The following is a 23,596-nucleotide window of genomic DNA, read 5'->3' on the forward strand; positions in this document are numbered from 1 at the left end:
CGCTCGTTTTTTCCAAGCGCGTAGCCTACGCGCCGCATCGAGATAAAACATTTCAACTTTTCAGAATGCCGCAAGCGCACCATAAGCAGTAGGTCACGTGACAAAAACCAACCGCAGCGCAACCGCCCTAGCGCTTTGGAAAAATTAGAATTAATAAAATTAGAATGTGGCGCGCCCAACGTTTTCTATGAGTTTTTAGCCGTTATATGTGAATCCGGCCTTATTTATCCTAATTTAGGTTATTACAATGATTCCAGAACTAAGAGGTTCCAGCTCTAAATGTAGAATGCTTACATTCTGCATTGTTGTTTTATGATGTGGAAACACCACATTCATCTTAGAGAAATTTGAGGCATTAGAGTTCTCTATCAAAAAAGAGAAATAAATTAATTGTCAATACTGCAAGTTATGGGAATTAAAAAAATCGATTTTGTGCAACTGATGTGTGTGCAAAATATTTCAGCAACAAAGTTACATTAGAACTGTAATCCATGATGAAAATTTTTACAATTTGTGAAATATATACACGATACTGTTTTATGTAAAAGCAAACCTACAGTGAGGCCTAAAAGTTCTTATAAGGACTGCATGCATTCAATTGCATCGCATTTTCACAAAAGCAAAAAAGTTTGTTTACAGTACCGATTCGTTCAGGTATTTATGTCTGACTGGGAGTTTGAAAATAAATATGAACAGACTAGCTGAGCTATAATTACTGCAATATGGACAAAATTATAGAGAAAAGAGCAACCACATGGACTGCCTAATAATCGGAAAAAAACATTTGCAATTCATACATTCAACCACCGGGGATGCTATAGCTGAAAATGAGTGGGCATTTCTCCATAAATCTGTGCTCAGATCAGCAACATAGTCTAAATAAGTCTGTGCTTACAAATGCCCTGCCTCTTCAGAAAGGTATGAAAATACCAAGCAGAGGTATACTGGTAAAAAAATATTCACATGACAGCCTTTGAAGAACACTACAAACATGTGCTCACGCACACTGGCAGTTGCATGAGGAAGCAATGTTGTCACTTCAGTTCAGTCCATAAGGAAAGCAGGATGTGGGCCAAAGAGCTCCTTAGCAAATTATCACTGTTGGAAAGATAAAAAAGGAATGTCAGTGCATCAAACATGATAATTCCATCAGAGGGGGTAAAGAACAAACCAAAAAAAAAAAAAAAGGTAAAGATAAAGAAGGTGCAGAAAAGTAATAATCAATGTAAGCAAATAGAAAGTGTGGATACACTCACAATTCTGGCGTAATCAGTGGCAAAGGTCACTCCTTTACTGGCCCTCTCCTGTGAACCACTGCTGCTGCCACTCACTGAGTTCTTCCGTATGATACCTGAAGTGTGTTTGTGGAAATTGCAATAACACATGTAAGAGTTACTGCCATATATGCCTTCATCTATAACCAATGAATGAATGTTATAATAAATATATATTACTTTGCATTCGTGTGAATCTGAAACAGACATGCACATTTTAAAGTAACCATTATAAAGGTCATTGTATTTTTCCAAGTATCATTAAGAGCACACAGCTCCTCACTTCTGACATGCTCTTAAAGGGATAACGCTCTTTAAGAGATGCCCTTAACGGGTAAAATCTTGTCATTACCCATTTAAGTCAGAGCTACATGATGAACTTAATTTTGAATGTCCAGTATCAGCCAATAAACATCCAATGTCTATTGATGCCAAATGATAAAAAATGTTCTTGATAATATCACAGCTGTTGACTGATTATTAATATGGTACGGATATTTTGTACACCCCGAATGCAAAAGAAATATTTATTCAAAACGTAATTTCTGAAACAACTATTATTTTAAGTTGACATCATCAAGCCCTCTTATTTTTCAACCTCATCAACAACTTGATGACTAGCCACTTTCAATCATAACCAATCATGGTTCAGTTTCACATTATTAAAGGATAAATAGGTTATGAACACCTTTCCATGTAGAAATGTGGTTTGAAGCAATTAAAAAAATCGTTATAACTTCACCTATGCTACCTGTGGGTGGCAGTATGTCCAGTCTTTGCAGGCTATTTCGGCGAGAGGTGGGGTATCCTCCGCTCTTAGACAGGCGCCGCTGACGACTGGACAACATGGCCGCCGGGGACACGATTCCTGGAGGGGGCACTTTACCCATCCGTTTGTAGAGCTCCTCAATCTCTAGCTTTTGAGAGGTTTGGAGAGCCTGCACCTCAGCCACATGTCTGAGAAAGAGGGGGAAGGAAAGAGGAACAGGATAGGAATTCCTATATTTGTGCTTATTTTTACACTGTATGTCATCAGATCTTTAACCGAAATAATATAACTGATGTAATTCACTTTTATGCATTTATAGGGAATAAATGTGATTATTCATTTACAAAAAACAAACAAAAAAACAACAACAAAAAAAGGCGTTCAGGTCGTGATGCAGAAAAACACCTCCATACCATTGAAAAAAAAATACAAAAATGCTTGCTGGTATGAGGTTCTTCATATGAAATGCAGGGTTTAGCAAGGCCCATGTGTACTAAAAAGCCTCACTTTTGATACATTTGTCCATAAAACAAAGACTTTTCCGGCATAATTGAAAGCTTTTCACAGCACCGAACACGTTTGGACATGTTCAAAAATTGATTTAAATGATTTGTGACTAAATCTATAAAGGACAAAGATTAATAGAAATTCTAAATGATTAGAGTTTGCTGTTTAACAGGTTTCACATCATGCTGAGGCACACTGTTGGAGTTTGATTAAACTCATCATAATTTACAGTATACTGACCTGAGGGATTGTTCAATAGCCACAAGCAACCCATGAAACACACTATAGGCTCACCTCTCTCTGAGTTCCTGTAGCTCCTCATACATTCCCTCGTCGTCACTCTCTGTTTCGTCGCTGCTGGCGTATGATGTGCTGCGCGTGTAGCTTATCCAAGGCTGATTTAGATTGAACTGAGGGCTCCCTGATGAACTGTCCAGCAAACTCACACTTATCCTCCTCCGCCTCCTTTCTGTCTCCTCCTCCACCTCCTCCTCTTCTTCACCTCCACGCCCCTCGCCAGGTTCTACAACCTTTCTGTCCGCGGTCTTAGTTTCTCCAGTCCACAAGGGGGCACTCTCTGAGCTGCGCAAAGTCTCACTAGGCCATTTGGTAAGTGGTGGTGATTCATTCGGAGACCTGGGACTGCTTTCTGATTCCGCCTGTACGTCTGTGCTGCTGTCTGATTGGCTGTTGTGTGCGGGGGGCGTGGTTTCGGGAACTATGGATGTTGGCAAAGCTGTAGGAGTGGGAGTTGGCGTTGGGCTGGGAGTTGGAATGGGAATATCCTTGCTTGGGCTGACTTGAAACCGTCCCACTGTGACAATAGACTTTTTCTCTGTAAACAAGGAGGCGAGGAGATTTTTTTTAACACAGTGTGGACAGTGAACATGTTATAACAGCAAGACAATCAACAACTCGATTTTTACACGTTCTAAAAACAATGTGAGTTGTAATGAGGGGTATAAAACTTAAAAAACTAGCTGAACAATGTGCTAAGTATGCAGTGAGCTCTTGCAGTCAATAGATGGCAGCTGTGTGTTTTCATTTTAACCACTCACTAACACAATTTGACATTTTAGGAACAGAGTTGGAGGGACATGGAAATAATCCTGAGCAGAATTTTGCAACAAAACCCAACATGTTTGTATGGCTTTCACAATCATCATTCTATCACAACCAGATGATATTTCCAGTCAGATATTTTGCTGGAGGTGTTACAGGACATTATGTTCAGAAAGGCAGCAAAACCCTTACCTTTAGAGAGGACTACTGCTCAAATTATTTTGTCTGAGTTTTTTAAAAATGTTTTTGAATTAAGTATATTATGCTCACCAAGGCTGCATTTGTTTGATAAAAAAATACAATAAAAACCAGACAACTTCTGTATCTTTGTGTACATGGAACATAGGGTGTGTACTTATTTATGGGTGTGTGTGTGTTTCACAAATGGAAAGAGTGCAACTCACCTTCAGATATAGGCGAGAGTCTGGATTTGGCAGCAATGGTATTTGTTTCAGACACTGCCAGAGACATAGATAAAGTGGGAGAGGACCTTGGGACAGGTGAGGAGACCTTTAAAAACAAGTTGAAAAACATTAATAAAAGTGTCAACCCCAGAAGTCCTTCTACAGGTGCCTTTAAGACATACCGTATAATAACAGACAACACCCAAGTCAAATAATTTACATGCTCAGAACAGGTTTGTCTGAGTATGCTAACAAAGATGACAGCCAGCAGTGTTTCACTTAAGAGTACACCATCATATTTATATTGACAGAAACACTAAAAAGAACTTATTTTGTCTTGTGTCTTTGTTTAAATGCTACACATCAGTAGAAGAACAGGTTTGGTTTCAGATGACTTTTAAGTTATAGTTCACCCACAAAAAGGAAATAAACTTTTTGCATTGTTTCTCTCACCCTCATGTTGTTTCAACCTTGAAAGACTTACTTTCTTGAGTGGAACACAAATGGAAAATGTATTTCTCAATTACAGAATGTTCAAAAAAAATTCCATATGGCTATATTCCAATTGTGCTGAAGACATATGATAGTTTTGTGTAAGAAAAAGATTGAAATTTAAGTTGTTATACTGTATATTGATTCTAACTTTGCTCATTAAAAACATCAATAACATCTTGTAATGAGTCTGTAAACTCAACGTGATGATCTAAGTTTGAATATTCATGAGCAGATTCTGCAATACTCCTCCTTTTGTGTTCAATAGAAGAAGAAGAAGAAATCATACAGGTTAGGCATGTTTCAATAATGCCTGATAATGATAATGCTTTTTTCTGAACTATCCCTTTATAAAAAAGTGGTTTGTGTGTAATTTCGAACACTCACAGTGTTTTGCGGGCTGGTAGATGTGGAGGACGCTGGTGAGCTTGTGCTTGATGGGGTGCGGGTGCTTGACGCTGAACTGTCTGTCTGCTCTCTGAGCTGCCCTATGAGATTAGACTGGCTCTCCACAAGTGGGCTACTTCTGGACAATGCAGAAGAGCTTGAGTTTGGGGGAATTGTCTGTTTGATCTCAGGAGTCGTGCATGTTCTTGGCTCCCCAAGTGGGACTATTGGGGTTTGGCTCCCTTCTTGAGGTTCAGGAACTGGTTCCGGAATCTGCGTATGAGCATCAGGGTATTGGTACATATCCATATACTGTCCGCTCATTGCCCCCTGGTGGTATGGAGCATCGGCATTGCTCATGCTTGCATACTGAGCTGGATACATGGGGCCATACCCTGGTTGAGGGGTCATTTGTGGGTGGAAACCTTGAGGGATTGATCCAGCGGGTATAATGGATTGTGCAAAGTTCATAGCTAGAGAAAGAACATTGGCCAGGGAAATAAAGGGCTGCTGGGAAGGCGATGGCCACATGCCTGGAGGTTGTGAACCAGGTGGAGGGGCAACTGGAAGCGGCAGATTGTTGGTTTCTGCTTGAGGAGCCATCTCGTACTGCTGTACTGGTGAAACAACAGAAGAGGATGAAGAGGATGAGGAGAAGTTTGGGTTGCTGGGGACACGGGTGAGTGGACTTGGGTTGAGGGAGGCGTGATCCATTTGGTAGGGGTAGGCAAAGTGGGTGTTCTGAACGTAAGGTGGTTTGGTGAACTGAGGGGGCATGGCAGACATCTGATTTGGCAGATATGACAGAATATCAGGGTGGGAGTACTGCGGGTAGTTGGGCACAGAAGACTGATAGGTCTGTGAAGAACCTGAAGGAAACAAAAATAGAGAGAGAAAAACTGGGTTAAGCTCTATACGTAGCAGCAATCAAATCTCTCTTGGTTGCCAAGTCGTTGTAGTGTTCATTGCTAGGAGGGTCTTCTCAACAAGCCATGACCTTTTACCCTTTATGCCTTTAAAGGGATACTCCACTCAAAAATGAAAATTGTGTCATCATTTACTCACCCTCAAGTTGTTGTAAACCTGTATGAGTTTCCTTCTTCTGCTCAACTCAAAGGAAGATATTTTGAAGAGCGATTGGAACTTTGGCACCATTGACTTCCTTAGTATTTTTTTCTACTATGGAAGTCAATGGTGCCAAACAACTGTTTGGTTCCAATCGTTCTTCAAAATATCTTCCTTTGTGTTCAGTAGAAGAAAGAAACTTGTACAGGTTTCCAACAACTTGAGGGTGAATAAATGATGACACAATTTTCATTTTTGAGTGGAGAATCCCTTTAACTCCAGGTTGCTCTTCAAGCATTGTCCCTGGAGTAAATGTACTGTAAATGTACTGTAAGGGACCATTCACACAGAATGTTTTTTTACTTGGAAGAAGACGCTGGCAGTGGAGTGGGGCAAAAAAGTCTTGGGATGTGTTTTTTAAAATTTGAATTTTTTTTAACTTGAGTGCCACGTTTTTAGAATGCCATATCATGCAAGAGGTGCTGAAAAAGGCACGAGACACAAGCACAACGGTCAAACACATCCGTCTAGCACATTTACAGTACATTAAAAACAATGGAAAGGTGGTGCAGTGGAATGGAAAAACCATGTTGTTAGAACCAGCCCTATGGGTATTTACAGACCTGCAGACTTTGTTCCAAAACAGAGACTTAAAATGCAGTTTCTTCATGGTTCAGAATTCTTTCACAAGGCAACATCTCAAAGTGTACCAAAATGTGTTTTTGCAAGTCACATGTGAGTAAAATGGTCCTCTCATTAATCAAAGTGCACCTGCTTAGATTCTGGGATTCCACTCATAGCGTCATCTATCAAGATGGATTGGCCAGTTTGCTCAATGGGCTTATTGTGGCTCTGAAGCTATCTTTACAAACTTTTATTATAAATTATGATACCACTTGATTCACTTGGTCCTATGGGACGCATTGCTTTCTCACCACAACTGACCGGCTCCAGAGTTCAATTTCAGCCAATCAGCCAGTACCACCTCGTTCAGGCAACATCAGACAGGTTGTTTTGGTGCTGATCCGAGCACGACTATCATGTTTAAATATACTTGCATGTCTCCTCAAACTCCTTCAACTCGTCAATCGTCACTTTGTCAATGTCCATGTGAACGTACCTAATCACTTTCAAATGTTCAACGGAGAAATCATATGTTAAAAAAGGACTCTCTGACGTTATTTGACCTGTCGATGCCATGCTTGACTTTTGAAAAGAGTCCACAAACGTCATTGTGGCATAAAAATAAAGCCACAAACTGGGATGTGACCAGTCTCCTGAGGAGCAAACCACTTTGGAGCATTTATCAAACTCCCTGTGCCAGTCTGCTACTTCCTGTGCGGATAGTGGGTACAATGAGACAACTAATCATCTCGAAATAGAGCTTTTATACTATGCACAGGCTGTGTAATACATGTTGTTTGTTCTCTCAGGTAATACAATCTACTTGTTCATTTTGAAGCTGAGACATGTCAACAATGTCAACAATGACACTGGCATCAAAGCTTGGTCTCCATGGGGATGGGTGTTTAGAAAACGTGGGATACATAAGATATCCAGTTTGTTCCAGTAGCCTCACAGCTAATGGTGTGCAGAGGAAAAAAACGAATCAGTGAAAGAAACCAAATGAAAGAGCAAGACAGAGTGAATGTTCGTTATGATGTACTGAACATCCTCAAGGGGTTCGGACTGTACTGATGGTCTGTGTGTCTGAACACAGCACACTGGAGAGACCAAAGATGATTGGGTCTGATTTTGAAAGCTGTTGGTGATCTGAAAAATTGTAAACATCTTCATGGTAAAAACATAAGCACTTTACATTAATCTAATACTCAGCAAAAAAAAAAAAAACAGCATACTCGAGTGAAGTTACAGATAAAATTACTCCATTTCAAATTACAAGTCACCAATTCCACTAAGTAAAAGTCTTAGGATTAAATGAGCATTTTGTCCTTTTTAGGGTCGCATCCCGTGACATCATGCCCTGTTTTTGGTTTATTTACATGTCTTTGGTCCGTGTTGCATTCATATTTCATTCGAACCACACCAGAGTTCGTTTGGAAGTGGACTGAGACCCATCATTTCAGTGGTTTGGTGCTCACCAGCGATCGGATGGCTGCATTCACACTTATTCAAATTTTCACGTCCATTCGCATATTACCTTGGTAAACAATTTTTTTTTTTTCACAATAAAACCCAATTCACAGTTTTATGTGAATGATTAGGAGGATGATTTTCATTGTGAAGAAAAAACTCTAGGCAAGAACATCCATTATTCAAAAGTAACGAGGACGCATATTTCGTATGTTTTATGGCCTTATCTCAGAAACTTTCATTTTTAGTTTTTTCAATATCCATGCATAAACAATATTCTCTCAAAAATACAAATATGTACATACATGTTGCTCTCATATTATGGTAGCCTTGTATGTGCTAAATAGTGTAATTTCACCTTTGCCATTAATATGTTTATGAGCAACTGAAAAAAGCACAAATGTCACAGCATGTCAAAACGTCTCAAGGACCCCAAAAACACCTTAGGCCCCAGAGGGTTAATCGAACCAACCATGCCAAGTGTGAAAACACCCTAAAAGTTGCTAACATATTAGATACTCAGTAAAACTACAAAGCAGCCAAGATCAGTAACTAATTACATTTACTCAAATACTTTACATCACTGAAACTCCGATTGACAGACCGGATTTTATGGAATAACATAAAATAATGGAGCAAACTAAAGACCCATTTGTTTGAATAAGAAAAAAAAAACATCTATTGGACTTCATTCAAGTTGCATTCAAAAACAGGTACAAAACACTTTCTATTCAGTAAATTTGACTGCCTCTATTTAACCAGTTTAAAGCTACACTTTTGGGCTTGCATTCAGTTCTATGTATTACAATTACTATTTGGATATAAATTTGATCTTCTTCATCCTCATGTAAATTACAATTCAGCATGATCAAGTTTGTAGTAATTATTAATGTGGATGTGGACTCTGGATGTTATTAATACAAATTCTCAATGTAGTATCAAGGAAAGAAGTGAATGATGCATAAAGAAGATAAGTGGTATATTGTGCAGACAGATGAATGTACCTGTGGTGTGGAAGGATTGTGAACGCAGGGGCCGGACGGGTGGAACAGCATTAGGATCGACGTAAAAGTCAGCGCTCAGTGTAGGTGAGGAATCACGGGTCACTGAACCTATACTGGCACCAGCATAATCTGAAGGACATACACACAAACAGGTTTATATCATCGCGGGTATTGTTTTATATTGAGCAAATGAAATGTTCTATACCCTAACCCTTAGAGAATGCTTTTTTTTGCATTTTAAGATTTAAAAAATACATAATTTAGTCCCTTCATTAAGCCATTTTTCTGAGAATCAAATACATTAATACCGGTAATAAAATTCAAGACTGTATACTAATATAGAGCACACTTTACACATGCTTTATATGATCAGTGTTTGAGTGCATGTGTGTGTATGTGGCCTGCATGTGTGTTTGTTACCTGGCAACGAGGAGGAGGAGTGTGTGCGAGCGAGGCCCTGTGTGGAGAGATTGGGCTGTGGGGAAAAACAGAGCACATGTTAGCATTAACGTCACCAAGTGACAAAGTTAGGAACACGTGTGTGAAAAGATAAGAATGTCACTCAAGCATGATTAAAGTCTCCAATCACAATGTTCCAGAGGCCTTTCTCACTAATGACTGTTGCATATTGATGACTAAGTTCTCTTTTTCCAATCAGTGTGAGGAAGGAACACACTGCATCTTTGTCTATTGTTGTGACACCAGAAGATTGGATATCTGAACCACAACATCTAAACCACACACACAAAAAACAAAACAAAAAAATCTTATGAAAACCAAAGATTTAACTGTTTACTGTAACTTATTTCTCCTTAAGTTCAATTTAAATGGTCCTACAGTGTTACAAATGTAAAATGTATAATAAAACTAATTATAAAAAAACTATAAATTCATATACATAAAATAAATATAAAAAACATAATATAAATAATTATAGAATGATAAAAACAGTGGATCCACATTTTGCTATTGTTCCTTTATTATAATATACATTTTTTTTTTATTTTTTTTAATTTACCACTCACATATGGTATATTATGGCTATCAATGTTAACACAATGTTAACATCTATCTATCTATCTATCTATCTATCTATCTATCTATCTATCTATCTATCATCTATCTATCTACAGTATCTATCTATCCATCTACAGTATCTATCTATCTATCCATCCATCCATCCATCCATCCATCCATCCATCCATCCATCCATCCATCCATCCATCCATCCATCCATCCATCCATCCATCCATCCATCCATCCATCTATATATATATATATATATATATGTGTGTGTGTATACCAAAAAATATAACAAATATTTTTAGAATAAAAACAATAATTTGTATAAATGTTAATAAAATTATAAAAACACACCTGTGAAGCAGACAGTGTGCCGACTCCGCTCAGGTAAGGCAAGCGATCGGTTTCTCTGGGATCGAGTGGTTCTAAAGGCTCTCTCCTCATCAGGGCTTCTGCTCGACGGATGATATCTTTCATGCGGTGGATGAATCCCTCTCTCTCCCCAGGTAGGATAAACTCATTATGTACCTAAAAGGAGTGCAAAGACACGAATAAGTTAATTGGGTTGATGTAATTTGGAGTCTTCTTGCATGCTCTGTTGAGCTGACTTTATTAATGAGTTCAAAGGTCTCCTTCAAAGGTACTGGAATTAAATACAGAGCAGTGAACAAAGACATGTACTCATAATGCAGCAAAGAGAAACACTACCGTCTATATTTAGACTCCTGATCATAACTTTCAACTTTTAGTCATCATAGCTAACACAAAGAAGCCAAAGAAAGAAGCTAACAAAAGTGATGTTCAGAAAACACATTCACACAGATTCCATTTTAGCTACATAAATATTTTTTGCTGACTGAAAATTTGAACTGTTTTTAACCTGATAAAACACAGAGATGGGTCACAGCAGTCAAACACAACACACGTTTCCATGGAAAAAAATACTGTAGTAGCAACACGAAAAACAGAAATACATTTTCCAGTGATTTTCAGAGCTGATTGACAATCTGGTTATAAACATTTCAAACCAGTTCTTTCTCCTGTTCGCTAAAAATATGTCAAATATTGCTGACAATAATTGTAGATGCAACTAAATGTATGGTGAGATGAATGAACAGGTGAGAAAAATGAACAGGTGAGAAAAATTGTGCATAGATTTTCTACTGTGCGTTTGAGGTTGGAGAGTTTGTGCAAACACAGAAGCTGAAACAGCAACACTTCTCATGGTATAAATCAGTTCTCACGAGAAGGGCCGCCTTATCTGTGTCCTTGTGTCCTCTTTGACGTCCATAACTTTTAATTTACAGACATTTAGTGAAGTAGTAGCGGAGAGCGCAGGGGCAATTGTAAAACATTTTATATTTTCCTTCAATACAGACTATGTCAGAATGATTAAAATGAGATTTGTATTATTGTAAATTATGAAATTATTATATATTACAGTTTTTTTTATTCGCTTTGGTACTATTTTCACAAGTAAGGTGTACATTTTCAAAACTCTTAGTACAAAAATCCAAACTGATCACATTTGTAACGCAGCTAGTCATTCTTTCAAAACCTGATGTAATGCTTTCAGTCAGTTGCACATGTTTTCAGTCCACATAATAATTATTTCAAACACAAGATTATTGTAATATGTAATGAGAACATTTGGTTTAATCACTGAAACACAACAATATGATCTTCTTTCAGTTTAGTACTTTTAACAATCAGTTCATCCAACAGCAAACAATGCAAGATACATGTTTCAAATCGGCCTTAGAAGTGCTGAAATGAATATGCTACAGTACTATAAAAGACAGATTACACAGTTGTACTGTAACATTAGGCAATACACTTACAGTACCCAACATTTACATAATCTATAATTTCCAAATATCCATCATATATGTAGGGCTAATCAAATGAAGGATCAATGAAGACATCCTTTACAATCATTTAGGCAAATTATTCTTTTTATTTTTCAGATATAATTGTAATATAGGTATACTTTCTATAATGAAATGTAACTAAAGAAGAACAAAACATAACATTTAGTGCACACATTACAGTACATAGTGGCCAATTGTGGTCAGACTGTGAAAAAAATTGTGAAAAAATAAAAAATAAAAATAGCTATAACGAGTATTCATCATGTGTGGTTACTGGTTACATGTAATTTAAATATTCATACAAACACATTTTATTTCTGTAGTTCTCAAAATCCATACTGTATATTGCTGAAATGAAAATCTATAGGTTTACCAAATGATTAATTGATTAACCATTAAGATCTGTTGGATTAAATAATAGACAAAAGTATTAAACTGAACAAAAAGAGATGCAAATCAAAAGTTTGATAGTAAGAGCTTTATGAAAGGCAGTTACTGTGAATGAAACAATAATGTAGATGAAACACTTATTTTGTGTTGTGAAAAGGATACTTTGTGATTGTGTGAATTGTACTAACACAGTTGAAAACATGATGAAATGTTTGAAAAAAGTGCACTTTTGATGATCTGTTGTGATATTAGCACTAAGAGTTTTGAAAATGTACACCTTACTTGTGAAAATAGTACCAAAGCGAATAAAAAAAACTGTATAATTATTTTATATTTAATTTATTGTATTTTTATTATTATATATATTTTTTATTTGATTTTCGCTGTGATGCTAGCTCACCATCACTGTAGCGATGTCTTCTGGGTTGTCTCCATCCAGATCGAATTTAAATGTCACCATCTTGCTGTTATGAGTCTGTAGTTGACACTCGACAACCCGATCCACTTTATCTGACAGCTGCATGTAGAAAGACAGGGCAGAGAATGAGGTATATTACAAAAAAGCTATTAACTTTGAAAGCAGTTAGCAATTTTTTTGAATTAGACACATTTACAGCATTAGTAATGTTGGAAACCATGTCAGGACAGTTCATTAAAGCTAGATAATTGACTGATGAGTCACCCCGGTGATGCGTAGCCTTGAGCGAGCTCTCTTCCTGAGTAGCTTGGTTCCGGTTCGTTTGTTCTGACCTTTCCCGCTCCTCTCCGAAAGACCCTCGTTTCCGTCACTCAAACCAGAGGTGACATCAGAGGCATAGCTGTTCCGAGAGGAAGGATATAAAACACAATTTCCCAGAACTCGACTTAACAGAATGTTCCTTTATTCAATTTACCATAAGCACAAAAAAGGCCAAGTCATTTAAGATTGATCTTCTAAAAATCAGGTTGAACTAATTCTGTATAATTCAGCTGTGTCCTTGTGTACCCATATGCTACCTTTGCTTTTCCTTCATCAAGCTTCCAACAGAAATGCTTTTTAGAGTATTATGCTCCCCTGAGCTGAATCATTCCCATTAATGCTCTTATCACTAGTATATGTGTGTGTGCCTGTATATGAGAAAGAAAATGCTCTCCACTGGAGCATTACAGCCACCGTGGGTATACGTGGCATGTTGGTCAGTTGGTGAGTAAGATTACAGCTCTCACAGCTGGGATCAGATCCACATTTTCTTGACGTCAAAACAAAAACAACATCCACATTCCCACACATACTGAGGGAGGTAAAGGTCTTTTTATCTGACTGATTCCGTGTTCACAGGTTAAGAGCAGGATGAAGGCTTTGAAGTGAACTAATTTTGTCAAACATTGACATATATCCCCTGATTAGTGCATAGGGAACTGTTAATCAGAACTCAGCTTACCTGTCGACAGGAGAGGAAAAACCACTGGCACTTCCTGACTGGGTCCTCTCTGTATTCTGTGACACAGCAATGCTCTGTGGGTGGTCCAATGAAAAATGATTATATTATTATAAACCTCATTCAAATGAGCATTTTATTTGATGGTTTAAACAAATTTACGTCATTTAAAAACGTCTTATTCGTTATAATCTCTGTAGTGTCAGTCAGAAATGCTCTAAAATCTTACATTTACTATAATTTGATCTAAATATTGAGTAAAACGGCAACACTGTGAAAAAAATATTACAATAGTTTTTGATTTTAATATCGTTTAACATGTTATTTATTCCTGTGATGGCAAAGATGAATTTTCAGCAACCGTTACTCCAGTCTTTGCACAGACCAAAAATGACCAAAAATTTTAGCAAATTTAATCCAAATTTGTAATTGGATGGGTAGGTTGGATAATATCTCAAACAATCATAACTCTGCATCATTTTAAGCATCTCATCCTCACTGGTAACCTACCGAGGGGAAACGGAGAGCTGGGATTGCAGCAGCTGGAGTGGGAGTGGCTTCAGTGGGTGGGGTTTCCACACGAGGTGCTCCACTGATTGGTTGTGGAACTGTGAGGGGTTGGTTTGCTACAGGAGTTAGGGACTCTGTAGGGTCCTGAAGCCCAGAGGGGCTGAGGTAGCCGTCCGTCTCACAGTCGGCTGCCATGGTCATCGTCATTCAACCAAGCAAAAGAAAAATAGTTTGTTAGTGTGCAACTTACTCCTACTGCTAAGTGTATAATAAGTGTGACACGACAAGGCACCGGATTATACAGTGACTTTCATGGAGGTTGCTTATTTTAAAATTATTTTTTCATTTTTTTTTAAAGTTCAATATATCTGCTGAATTATTCAATGTACACTACTGTTAAAAAATTTGGGTTTGGTTAAATTGTAAAATATAGTAAACATATTGTAATGATGTGAATTGTGAAATATATATATATATTTTTTTTTAAGTTGGGCTGTGCTGCCACGAAAGCCATGCACTTTGATGCCACGAAGTGCGTTGGCAGCCCTAACCCAACCGTATACGTGTTGTATGGTCCTGATCCATCCTTGTCCTTTCATACAACACGAAATATTATATAGCAATATATTTTAAAATGTAATTTATTCCTGTAATGGCAAAGCTGTATTTTCAGCATCATTACTCCAGTCTTCGGTGTCACATGATCCTTCAGAAATCATTCTAATTCGCTTTATCAGAGTTGAAAACTTATGTACTGTTTAATATTTTTGTGGAAACTGTAATGCATTTTTTGATGAATAGAAAGATCAGAAGAACATATATTTGAAATAAAAATCTTTTGTAACAATATGTTTTCACTGTCACTTTTGATCAATTTAATGTATCCTTTTTGAAATTCCTTTAAAAAAAATCTTACTGACCCTAAAACCTCTGGACAGTAGTGTTTGCTGATATATAAATCTATAATAAAATGATACATAATAACATGCTCACTAATTACAACCAAAATGGAATGAATTGGAATTGACTGACAAACAGTCAGTCAATTTTTTAGTGGTAAAAAGTTGTTTCAAATCATTCCGGCCCAAATTAAAACCTTGGACTTTTCAAAATCGAATTTACCCTTTTAAATTGACATGTAAGTAAACATTCTGAACATGCAAATGGTCCAGTAATAAATATATGCCACCATACAATGTAGCAACTGTTTATCCACTAACAAGTAAATCAAGTTGTTTTTAAAGGACATCTGGTGGTCATGAGAAACATGTTTAAAGGTTTTGCTGGTCATGGGAAACGTGTGGATCAACATCTTCACTTCTGATGGAACAACATTACAATCAACCAATTAGATTTGAGGTCTAAGTTTACAGATATTTTCAAATTTAGACTTACAACCATGGTTAGGAGCTTCTACATTCTCATTACATACTTATTCACGTATCATTTCCCTCTGATTTTCGAGGTAAATTATGGTTAGGGGACTATGTTTTTGGACTGGAACAAGTCTTGGCAAAATAATGGCAGCCTCAACAATACTCTACTACACTGCTTCGGTGCGCACATGTCACAGTGAGAGTTTTTGGCTTTCAGTCATATGTGCTCTTATAGTGAGTCATGTCTATGACAATTAGACCTTTAGACAAATACAATCAGGAAGAAATGGAGATCATCAGCAGATAGGATTTTGGAAAACTTACAGCACAAACTGAAAGATTTTTTTTTATACGGTTACAAGAAATGTGAATGCCTGGAGCATCCAAGTGTAATGGATTATTTTTAAAAATGTAAAACTCACATGTTGCTGATGAGTAGCTGGCATGGCGTATGTTGAAATGTGGCCGCTGGTCCGCGTCCGGCTCTTCGGGTTCAGTGGCAAAGCTGGCGTTGAAGCCAGAGTCCAGAGATTCGTTTGCAGACAGGGAAATGGGACCAGACACTGTGACAGTGGGCGGAGCTTGTGTAGGGATGGATACAGGTGTCTCTACAGGAGTTTTAGGAGCTGGAGGGTTAGAAACCGAAGGTTCGGCTTCAAGACTAGGATCCGGTTCCTCTTCAATCACCTCCTCTTGGCGACGCCTCTGCACCTCTTCAGCCTGACGGCGGCGCTTCTCTCGTTGCCGTTTGATGGCGGTGACGCGGTCACGGATAGCTTTGGCCACAAGCTTGTAGTCGGCCTCACAGACAAAGCCAAGAACAACCTGAAGAACATGGATTAGCTTTTATGTACTGTTCCGTAATGGCACGTAAATTAATTTTAGATCTCAGATCTCACCATCTCCTGAGCCACCTCCTCCGGGACATCCTTGTAGAGTTCGAAAAGGAACTCGATGGCATTGTTGTCCTTGTATTTGCCATGGAGCTTCTTGGTGTCATCCATCCGAAGCCAGAGTTTAAGGCCAGACTTCACCATGTCGTCTTCCTCAGCCAGCTCGACATGGACACCATTATTCTCCTGGAAGAAGGTGTGCTCTAAGAGGTCCTGGATAGTGTACCTAAACAAGAAAATAAAAGAAAACGTCATTGTAACGACTGATACCAATCAGACACAATTATTTGTTATGGTTAACAAAGAATATTTAAAGCTCATTCTGGGATCTGTGGTTCCCCCAACTAGGACCAGAAGGTCTTGGTTACTATGGTTACCAGTCTACCCAGTGTATTGTGTCTCCAATCTAATTAATCCTCGTGTAATGACTCACACTTAAGTGTACATCACCTTTACATAGAATACAGTGTGAGCTATATCTATAACTATTATTTTTTTATCTGAGTATAAATCTCTTATATAATCTCTTACCACCCTTAAAAGAAAAGGTCATAAATCCTACCACCGAGGAACCTCCAGTAATTTGTGCACTGCTGTGTGAATTTGTATGCATATTAGAGTGCCACACTGTTAGCTTAGCAATGCAGTTGCATAGCTGACTATAAGTAACATGAGTTATGTAATCAGATTACTTTTGATGTAAGTAACTAGTAAAGTAACACAATACTTTTAAATTTACAACAAAAGAGTTAATAAAGAGTTTTCAAATAAGTAGCACAAGTTACTTTTTTTTCCATTTATTGACTGACCTCTTCTGTCCCATTTTGAGAGAAATCGGCAGTCAGTTCAGAGGTGTAACATGAGGGTTGTTGTAGTTAAATGTGAGCATGCATTTACTCATCTCACTTGCAACAAATACATTTAGTATTCCTTCAAATGAATAAAAACAGTGAAATGCAAACTCAGTAAATCATAATAATAAGCAGAAAATACTTTTCATTTATTTCTTTTGTATAGAGTGCCGAAGTTACGACATCACTCTGTAGGCTAAAACGCGGAAGTGAGTTAGCATTTTAGCATTACGGTTCCCTCGCTCTAAAGCCTATGGGATTTTCGAATGGGTCTTTGCTAAATCGCCTGAAATAAGGTCTGTGGTGAACAAAGCCTCTAAATATTTTCACGTTTTGATCTATGACATAGAACACACATTTATAACCTGCTTGTGGTTTTTTAAACTTTATTGTGTCTGATTGTGTTTTTTAAAATCTTTATATAGGCTTCAAAATGTATACATTTTGGATTACCCTGTAAAGATTATCTTGCTAGACAAAATGTGTAAGGGTCATAACCCTTTGTTAAACACAGATCTTATTTTTTGCGATTTTCCCAAAGTCTATGGGGAAAATGCATTGCTTTTCGACCGAGGGAACCCATGCACTGCTAGCTTCTGGGTTGTCCTACAAAGTGATGTCATCACTTCGGCACTCTATTGCTGAAGTAAGAGTGTTGAACTTTCTTCTCCTGTGTCCTATTTTCCTGCGATCCAGAAGTTTTTTTTAGAGCTGCGCCCTCTACTGTACAGGCGTGAATTTGCATTCCCTTCAGCCTGAAGCTTATTCATTTACTCATTCATTTGCTGATTCACATTCATTTACTCATATTTACTTTAAGGGCCAAAAATAGAACATTGTTTGTTATTAAAAAACAAAGCAAGCAAGCCCAACCCAGGTTAGAAAAAGTAACCCAAAGTAATGTAAGGGATTACTTTCCATAAAAAGTTACTACTTTAGTTTTTTAAGAAGTTACTCAATAATGTAACTTATAACTTTTAATAGTAACTTTCCCCAACACAACTTATGAGGCTCCATATTGGTTATAAAGTTGCTTTAGAAGCATGTGAGCAAATATATATTAATAATTTGACTGAAATTAGCTAGGAGTTAAAAAGATGGGCAGGAAAGTGTAATTCCTCTCATTTAAGTGACACAAAGCCCTCTGATACCACAGGGGTCATTACAAAAAAAACCCAGAGGAGAATGTTTTTGCCCTAGTAGCACTGTAAAATCTGAAAAAAAGTCTGTCTGTGTCTTTGACACTGTTGATTCTGCAAATATGTGTCACCTGACCAATGTAGGGTGGAACAGAAATATCAAACAGTGCAGCTGGGTAACAAAAATAGTGGCATGCAGGGATCTCTGAGGAGCCTGCGCGGTATTGTTTAAACGTCAAAAGGACAAGTATTGTTGTTTTAATGTGCACACAGTAAAAACTCGTCTGGCAGGTGTTAAAACATTACAAAGGCTGCTGGCGCACATACACAACTTTGCAGTTATTTGGTTACAGACTTTCTTCTTTGTTGAATGACCTTGTAGACACTATAGTTACCTTTCGTCTTTGTTCATCCGGATGCATCCCTCAATGATCTCTTTTAGTTCAGGGACTTTCACTTTGTAAAAACTGTCTGGCTTCATTCCCTGAGAAAGAGAAAGAGAGAGAGAGAGAGAGATATTTCAAATTAAGTCATTCTGAATTGGCAAAAATGCAAAAACCCCACGTCCGTACCATGAAAAAAAACATGTTGAGTGTGTGCAAACACAACTCAATAATGATACTGACAAGGCTTGCCAGGTTGAACTTGAGAGTTTAATGTTGAAGCTTCAGAATCTGTTTGACTTAAGAATGGCTAGAGTTACTCTTTAAGGCTAATCTTTTTTACTCATTTCACATGCAAAGAGGTTAGCCAATCATAATCAAAATCATTTGTATATAGACGAGGAAAAAGTTTATTAAAAACTAAATTATGACCTTGACTAATATTAAAAGTGGACTTCAGGGGAAGAAGAGCAAAAAAAAACCAATAATGAATATAACATATACCTGACTAAATTAATTAAATAAATGTTCAGGGTTCAATACAATTTAATCTCAATTGACAACATTGATTCATCCTTCAGTTTGCAAAAATGAACAAACATTAATAGTACTTATAATGGAAACCTATGGGATGCTGTTGATGCTTCATTTGAATTCAATCCAGAAGTCCTTTAAAAGGGACCTAAAAGAAAATTAGCAGCTAAAACCTAATGCAGACATCTCACTTCTCTCCCGCATATTGATAGCGGCTCCATGACGCCTGAAAATTAAATACAATATCCCGGAAATCGAGTGAGAGAGAAAGCCTGTTTGCCATTTCCAGGAAGTGAGTTTTTGCAGGGTGGGATGTCTGCTAATGCAAACGACAACTAATGTGCCTCCGTTTTACAATATGTACCTCGAATATTGTAAAGAGGGAGAAACTAGGATTGGCTCTATAACATTGTAAGCAGTTTTTAATGCAGCGTACATTTTACGTATTAGCCGTGTAAAACTCTAAGCAGTTTTCTCAGCATATTTAGTCAACAGAACACACCATCCCAGAAGTGAGTTCAGTCCTTCTGGAGTAAACAGACAATGCTATCTGCGTTATCTGTTGCAGCTTATGACGGGGAACAGACGCCATATTGTGGAAAAACATTGATCACACAAGATATGCTTTGTGGAGTATGGTTTGGTTGACTGTTTTTACAAAGTTTCCACAATCGGTCATACTAAACACTCACAAAAATGAATACAAAGAACACTGTGATTAAGTCTATATTGGATTTTAAAGAAAAACAGTTCATAAAAAGAAATGCACTGCACCGTTATTCTATAAAATTGTTTTCCTAAAAAGACTTTTTTTTTAGATGATAGTACATCTAATTCTGGAATCCAATGAAACTGTCTTTTTACAGTCCATCTCCTTTGCTAAGTTGAAAAGCAAAATCAAGCTCTCGTTCTGGAAATGTGAAGCAGCTGAAGCCACAATGATGAGTTGAAAAGCACAAAATTGTGATGCTGAGGACATTTTCTTAGCATTATACCCATTTTAGAACCAGCTGATTCAAAGTAAATGTCATGTAAAGTGAACACAACAGTGTGTGAATACATGAAGAGCTCTTTTCCAAAACGCTATAAATCCATTTCAATAGTTTTCAGGAAAACTACATTTTTTACCTAGACAAATTATCCTGTTGAAATGTTTTATTGGGTCAGTCTGAACATTTTGAACAATGATTATTAAATCAAACAACAATATTGTTAATGATAAATTAAAAGTATTTTTTTTTTTCAAAACACTATAAATCCATCCATTTTTTGTATCATTTTTAGTAAAGTCATTTTTAATAAAGTGTCAAACCTCAAACAAATAGTAACAATTTCAACATATGCATGAAAAACTAATTATTACAAAATGATCAATAATGATAAAGATATATTCAAAAAAGGGATGGGCACCCCTCCAGCACATGCACACACACATGTATAGGCTACATAGCATGTGAGCAAAGCGGAGCGGCCTGACGCTTAAATATAAGTAAAAAAAAAAAAAAAAAAACATAAAATAAACATAGGCTATATGTTTCACATTTGTGTTTAATAATATTACGTTACTTATTTCATCTATGTTGAGTAGGCTATGAAAAGGGAACCGCATGAGATGAGTAAGATAGGATCAAAATTCAAAAGCTGCCCTATATCGGAAAATATTTTGGATTGGGTCAGACATGATTTTGACCACTTATTAAGTTTTGTTTTGTAGAAAGCTTGTACATTTCGTTTGATATTAATTGTATATTCATTTTAATAAATGTTTCATCAACAAATTGACTGGATTAAAACATTAGAAGCAAATATCAGACAATATAATCAGGACACAGAGGCGCGCAGGTGAACCGGAGCGCGTCTCATATATCAAACACCGCGATGCTTGCCTCACAGACCTGAGAACTAAGCTACAGAAAGCTTTAAATACTTTTAAACAAAACAATTAAAAACAAAAATAAATTGGCAACTCTCTGCGTATGTAGGCTAATTCGAAGTATGCGTTTCTATAGGCCTATGCGCGTTCACTGCGAAGATGGCAAGATAAGTAAGCATCATCAACTTTATCTTTGCTGCTGACACTGACAGAAAACACTAGTTTATTAATAAACAATTCAAATGTTTCATGCATAATCATTACTTTTGCCGGTTCTTTGTGGCAAGCTTTATGCATGCGTTGAGATGCGGAAAAGGCAATTAAATACGCTCATATGGTTTCTCTCCTATTTAATTAAATCAATATATGTGATTACTGATTAGACAAATGGCTTAAATGATCTACTTCTAGTCGACTAGAAAACTAGGACTCATTTTGAGGAATGAATGAACATAAACAAACCTCTGTTCAGAGTGCCGCCGTGCTGGATTGCATCGAATTCGAGGATTTATCGCGTTTTGGTTAAAAACAGGGCTGGCGCTTATCACGTTTTGGAAAGAAACTGTATTGCCGTACATTTTAAACAGGGAAATATAGCGATTTGGCATGAAACGTTGATGGAGCAGCGAAAGGGTTCTGTCCACAGCAGAATGACACGACAAACTCATTTTTTTTTAAATGGCGTTTATCGCGTTTTGGAAAAGAGCTCTTCACGTTTCCCACAAAAAGTTTCAAATCCATCACATCATCACTTAAAACTGTGTTTTGGACTGAAATCTTCATGGAGGAAAGCTGTGATGTAACTTCAGTATTCTTCCAACCAGGCCTGGTGCCATTTGCTCAATGCAAAAGTCATTATGAAGTACATTCATGCTGCTGTGTGACAGAACATTTTTGTGGCAACGGCAGGCACCTCAATGTTCTGAGCTGGCCAGAAAATACAGAGAGGAACATCTTGACGTAACCAGGACGCTTTGGTATTGCTCATTTAGATAATAGGCCCATTGAAATGTTGAGATGGAAAAGAAATCAGAAAATACAAAACAGAGGTGCAATTCAGCGTAAAGGGGGTGGGGCGGGCATGAAGTTCTCACCCCTGAAAACCGCTTCTGTCTGAGGCACTGGGCAAAACTGATCTCATTGGCTTTCAACAGGGGTTCGGGAGGCATACAGACAAGAGTGTTGACAGGAATAAGCTGAGTGTAACAGAAGGAGTTTTCTCTGGTCAGGCTCCTCGTGATGACATCAGTCTTTTGAGGAGACCCCTTGAGAGCATGAGGCAAAGAACCAAATGCCCATTTATGTTTGTTTCACACTACATTAATCACTTCTAACTCTTTCTTTTCCTTCTGAGAAAAAGAAAGCTTTCTTAGCCTGGTCAGTATGGTCTGGTTAACTGGTTTCACAGGGTAATTAGCGAGCTAGACAAGGAGACCAACTTAAGATCAACCTAACCAGACTAGAAGACTAGCTAGTTCATTAGGACCAGCATATCCAGGTTAGAAGACCAGCTGAACTGGCTTAAACCACCTAAAACCAGCAAACTTTCTCATTCCTGCTACAAGAAATATTTTAAATAAATAAAATTTCTGTTTAGAAACTTTCTCTCTTTTTCCTCCTCCTCGCCAATGCCTTCAGCAACGTTCATTACCTCATATTTACACAAGAAGTACAACATTACATCCAGCTAAATTAGATTAGTCATTACATGGTGGCTTCAAACCAGATTTCCTCACTATATACACAAGTATATTGTCAATAAACTTTCTATAAGAAGTGAAATCCCTGAATACCCTTCACTAATGTTGTCTTCCCTAGTGATCTCTACTAATTATCTGAATCAAAAGTCAATACTGTTTTCACAAAATACGTGCAAGATCAAATTGTCATAACTTATAATTATCGTTAAGTTAACATCAATGTTATCTTAATGTTGGTATATTAATGGTATCAATGCTATCTGATCAAAATTAAATTATTAACCTAAGTTAATGTTCATTCATAAAGATACTAAGTGTTTGTTCAAACATCCATGTTCAATTATAATTTTGATACATTCCTGATACATAACAGGAAATACCATCAAGTCTCATGAGCTATCAAAGATCAAACTCTCAGCACTACGATTCCCTTCCCTGTCGGGCCCAGTTGCTCTTACTGTAATAAGAAAACATCACATTTGTAGATATGAAATGACCTTTTCCACAAGGATTGCAGACAGATATAACAACCTTTCTAGCTGACAACAGTAACATGCCAACATTAACTTTTGAACCA

The 23,596-nt window shown here is 37.3% G+C and overlaps 1 protein-coding gene across 2 annotated transcripts in view; it reads right to left on the reverse strand.

The window, feature by feature from the left end:
* Positions 1–26: 26 nt before the first annotated feature.
* wnk4b (WNK lysine deficient protein kinase 4b) overlaps positions 27–23,596 on the reverse strand; it is a 56,501-nt gene continuing 32,931 nt past the window's right edge. The window contains exons 5-20 of one of the 2 annotated variants that reach the window (XM_039687669.2): positions 18,925–19,013; positions 16,546–16,765; positions 16,069–16,471; positions 14,271–14,458; positions 13,764–13,837; positions 13,025–13,160; positions 12,743–12,859; positions 10,436–10,609; positions 9,479–9,533; positions 9,059–9,187; positions 4,896–5,764; positions 4,017–4,122; positions 2,845–3,385; positions 2,017–2,231; positions 1,257–1,351; positions 27–1,098 (exon numbers count right to left, since the gene is read on the reverse strand). In XM_039687669.2, coding sequence (XP_039543603.2) covers positions 1,096–1,098; positions 1,257–1,351; positions 2,017–2,231; positions 2,845–3,385; positions 4,017–4,122; positions 4,896–5,764; positions 9,059–9,187; positions 9,479–9,533; positions 10,436–10,609; positions 12,743–12,859; positions 13,025–13,160; positions 13,764–13,837; positions 14,271–14,458; positions 16,069–16,471; positions 16,546–16,765; positions 18,925–19,013 — 3,414 coding nt within the window. In that variant the 3' untranslated portion in view covers positions 27–1,095. The remainder of the gene's footprint in view (positions 1,099–1,256; positions 1,352–2,016; positions 2,232–2,844; positions 3,386–4,016; positions 4,123–4,895; positions 5,765–9,058; positions 9,188–9,478; positions 9,534–10,435; positions 10,610–12,742; positions 12,860–13,024; positions 13,161–13,763; positions 13,838–14,270; positions 14,459–16,068; positions 16,472–16,545; positions 16,766–18,924; positions 19,014–23,596) is intronic. The other variant, XM_039687670.2, reaches the window with a different exon arrangement.

Source organism: Pimephales promelas, chromosome 3 (assembly GCF_988280905.1).
Source record: "Pimephales promelas chromosome 3, fPimPro1.hap1.1, whole genome shotgun sequence".
NCBI classification, from domain to species: domain Eukaryota; kingdom Metazoa; phylum Chordata; class Actinopteri; order Cypriniformes; family Leuciscidae; genus Pimephales; species Pimephales promelas.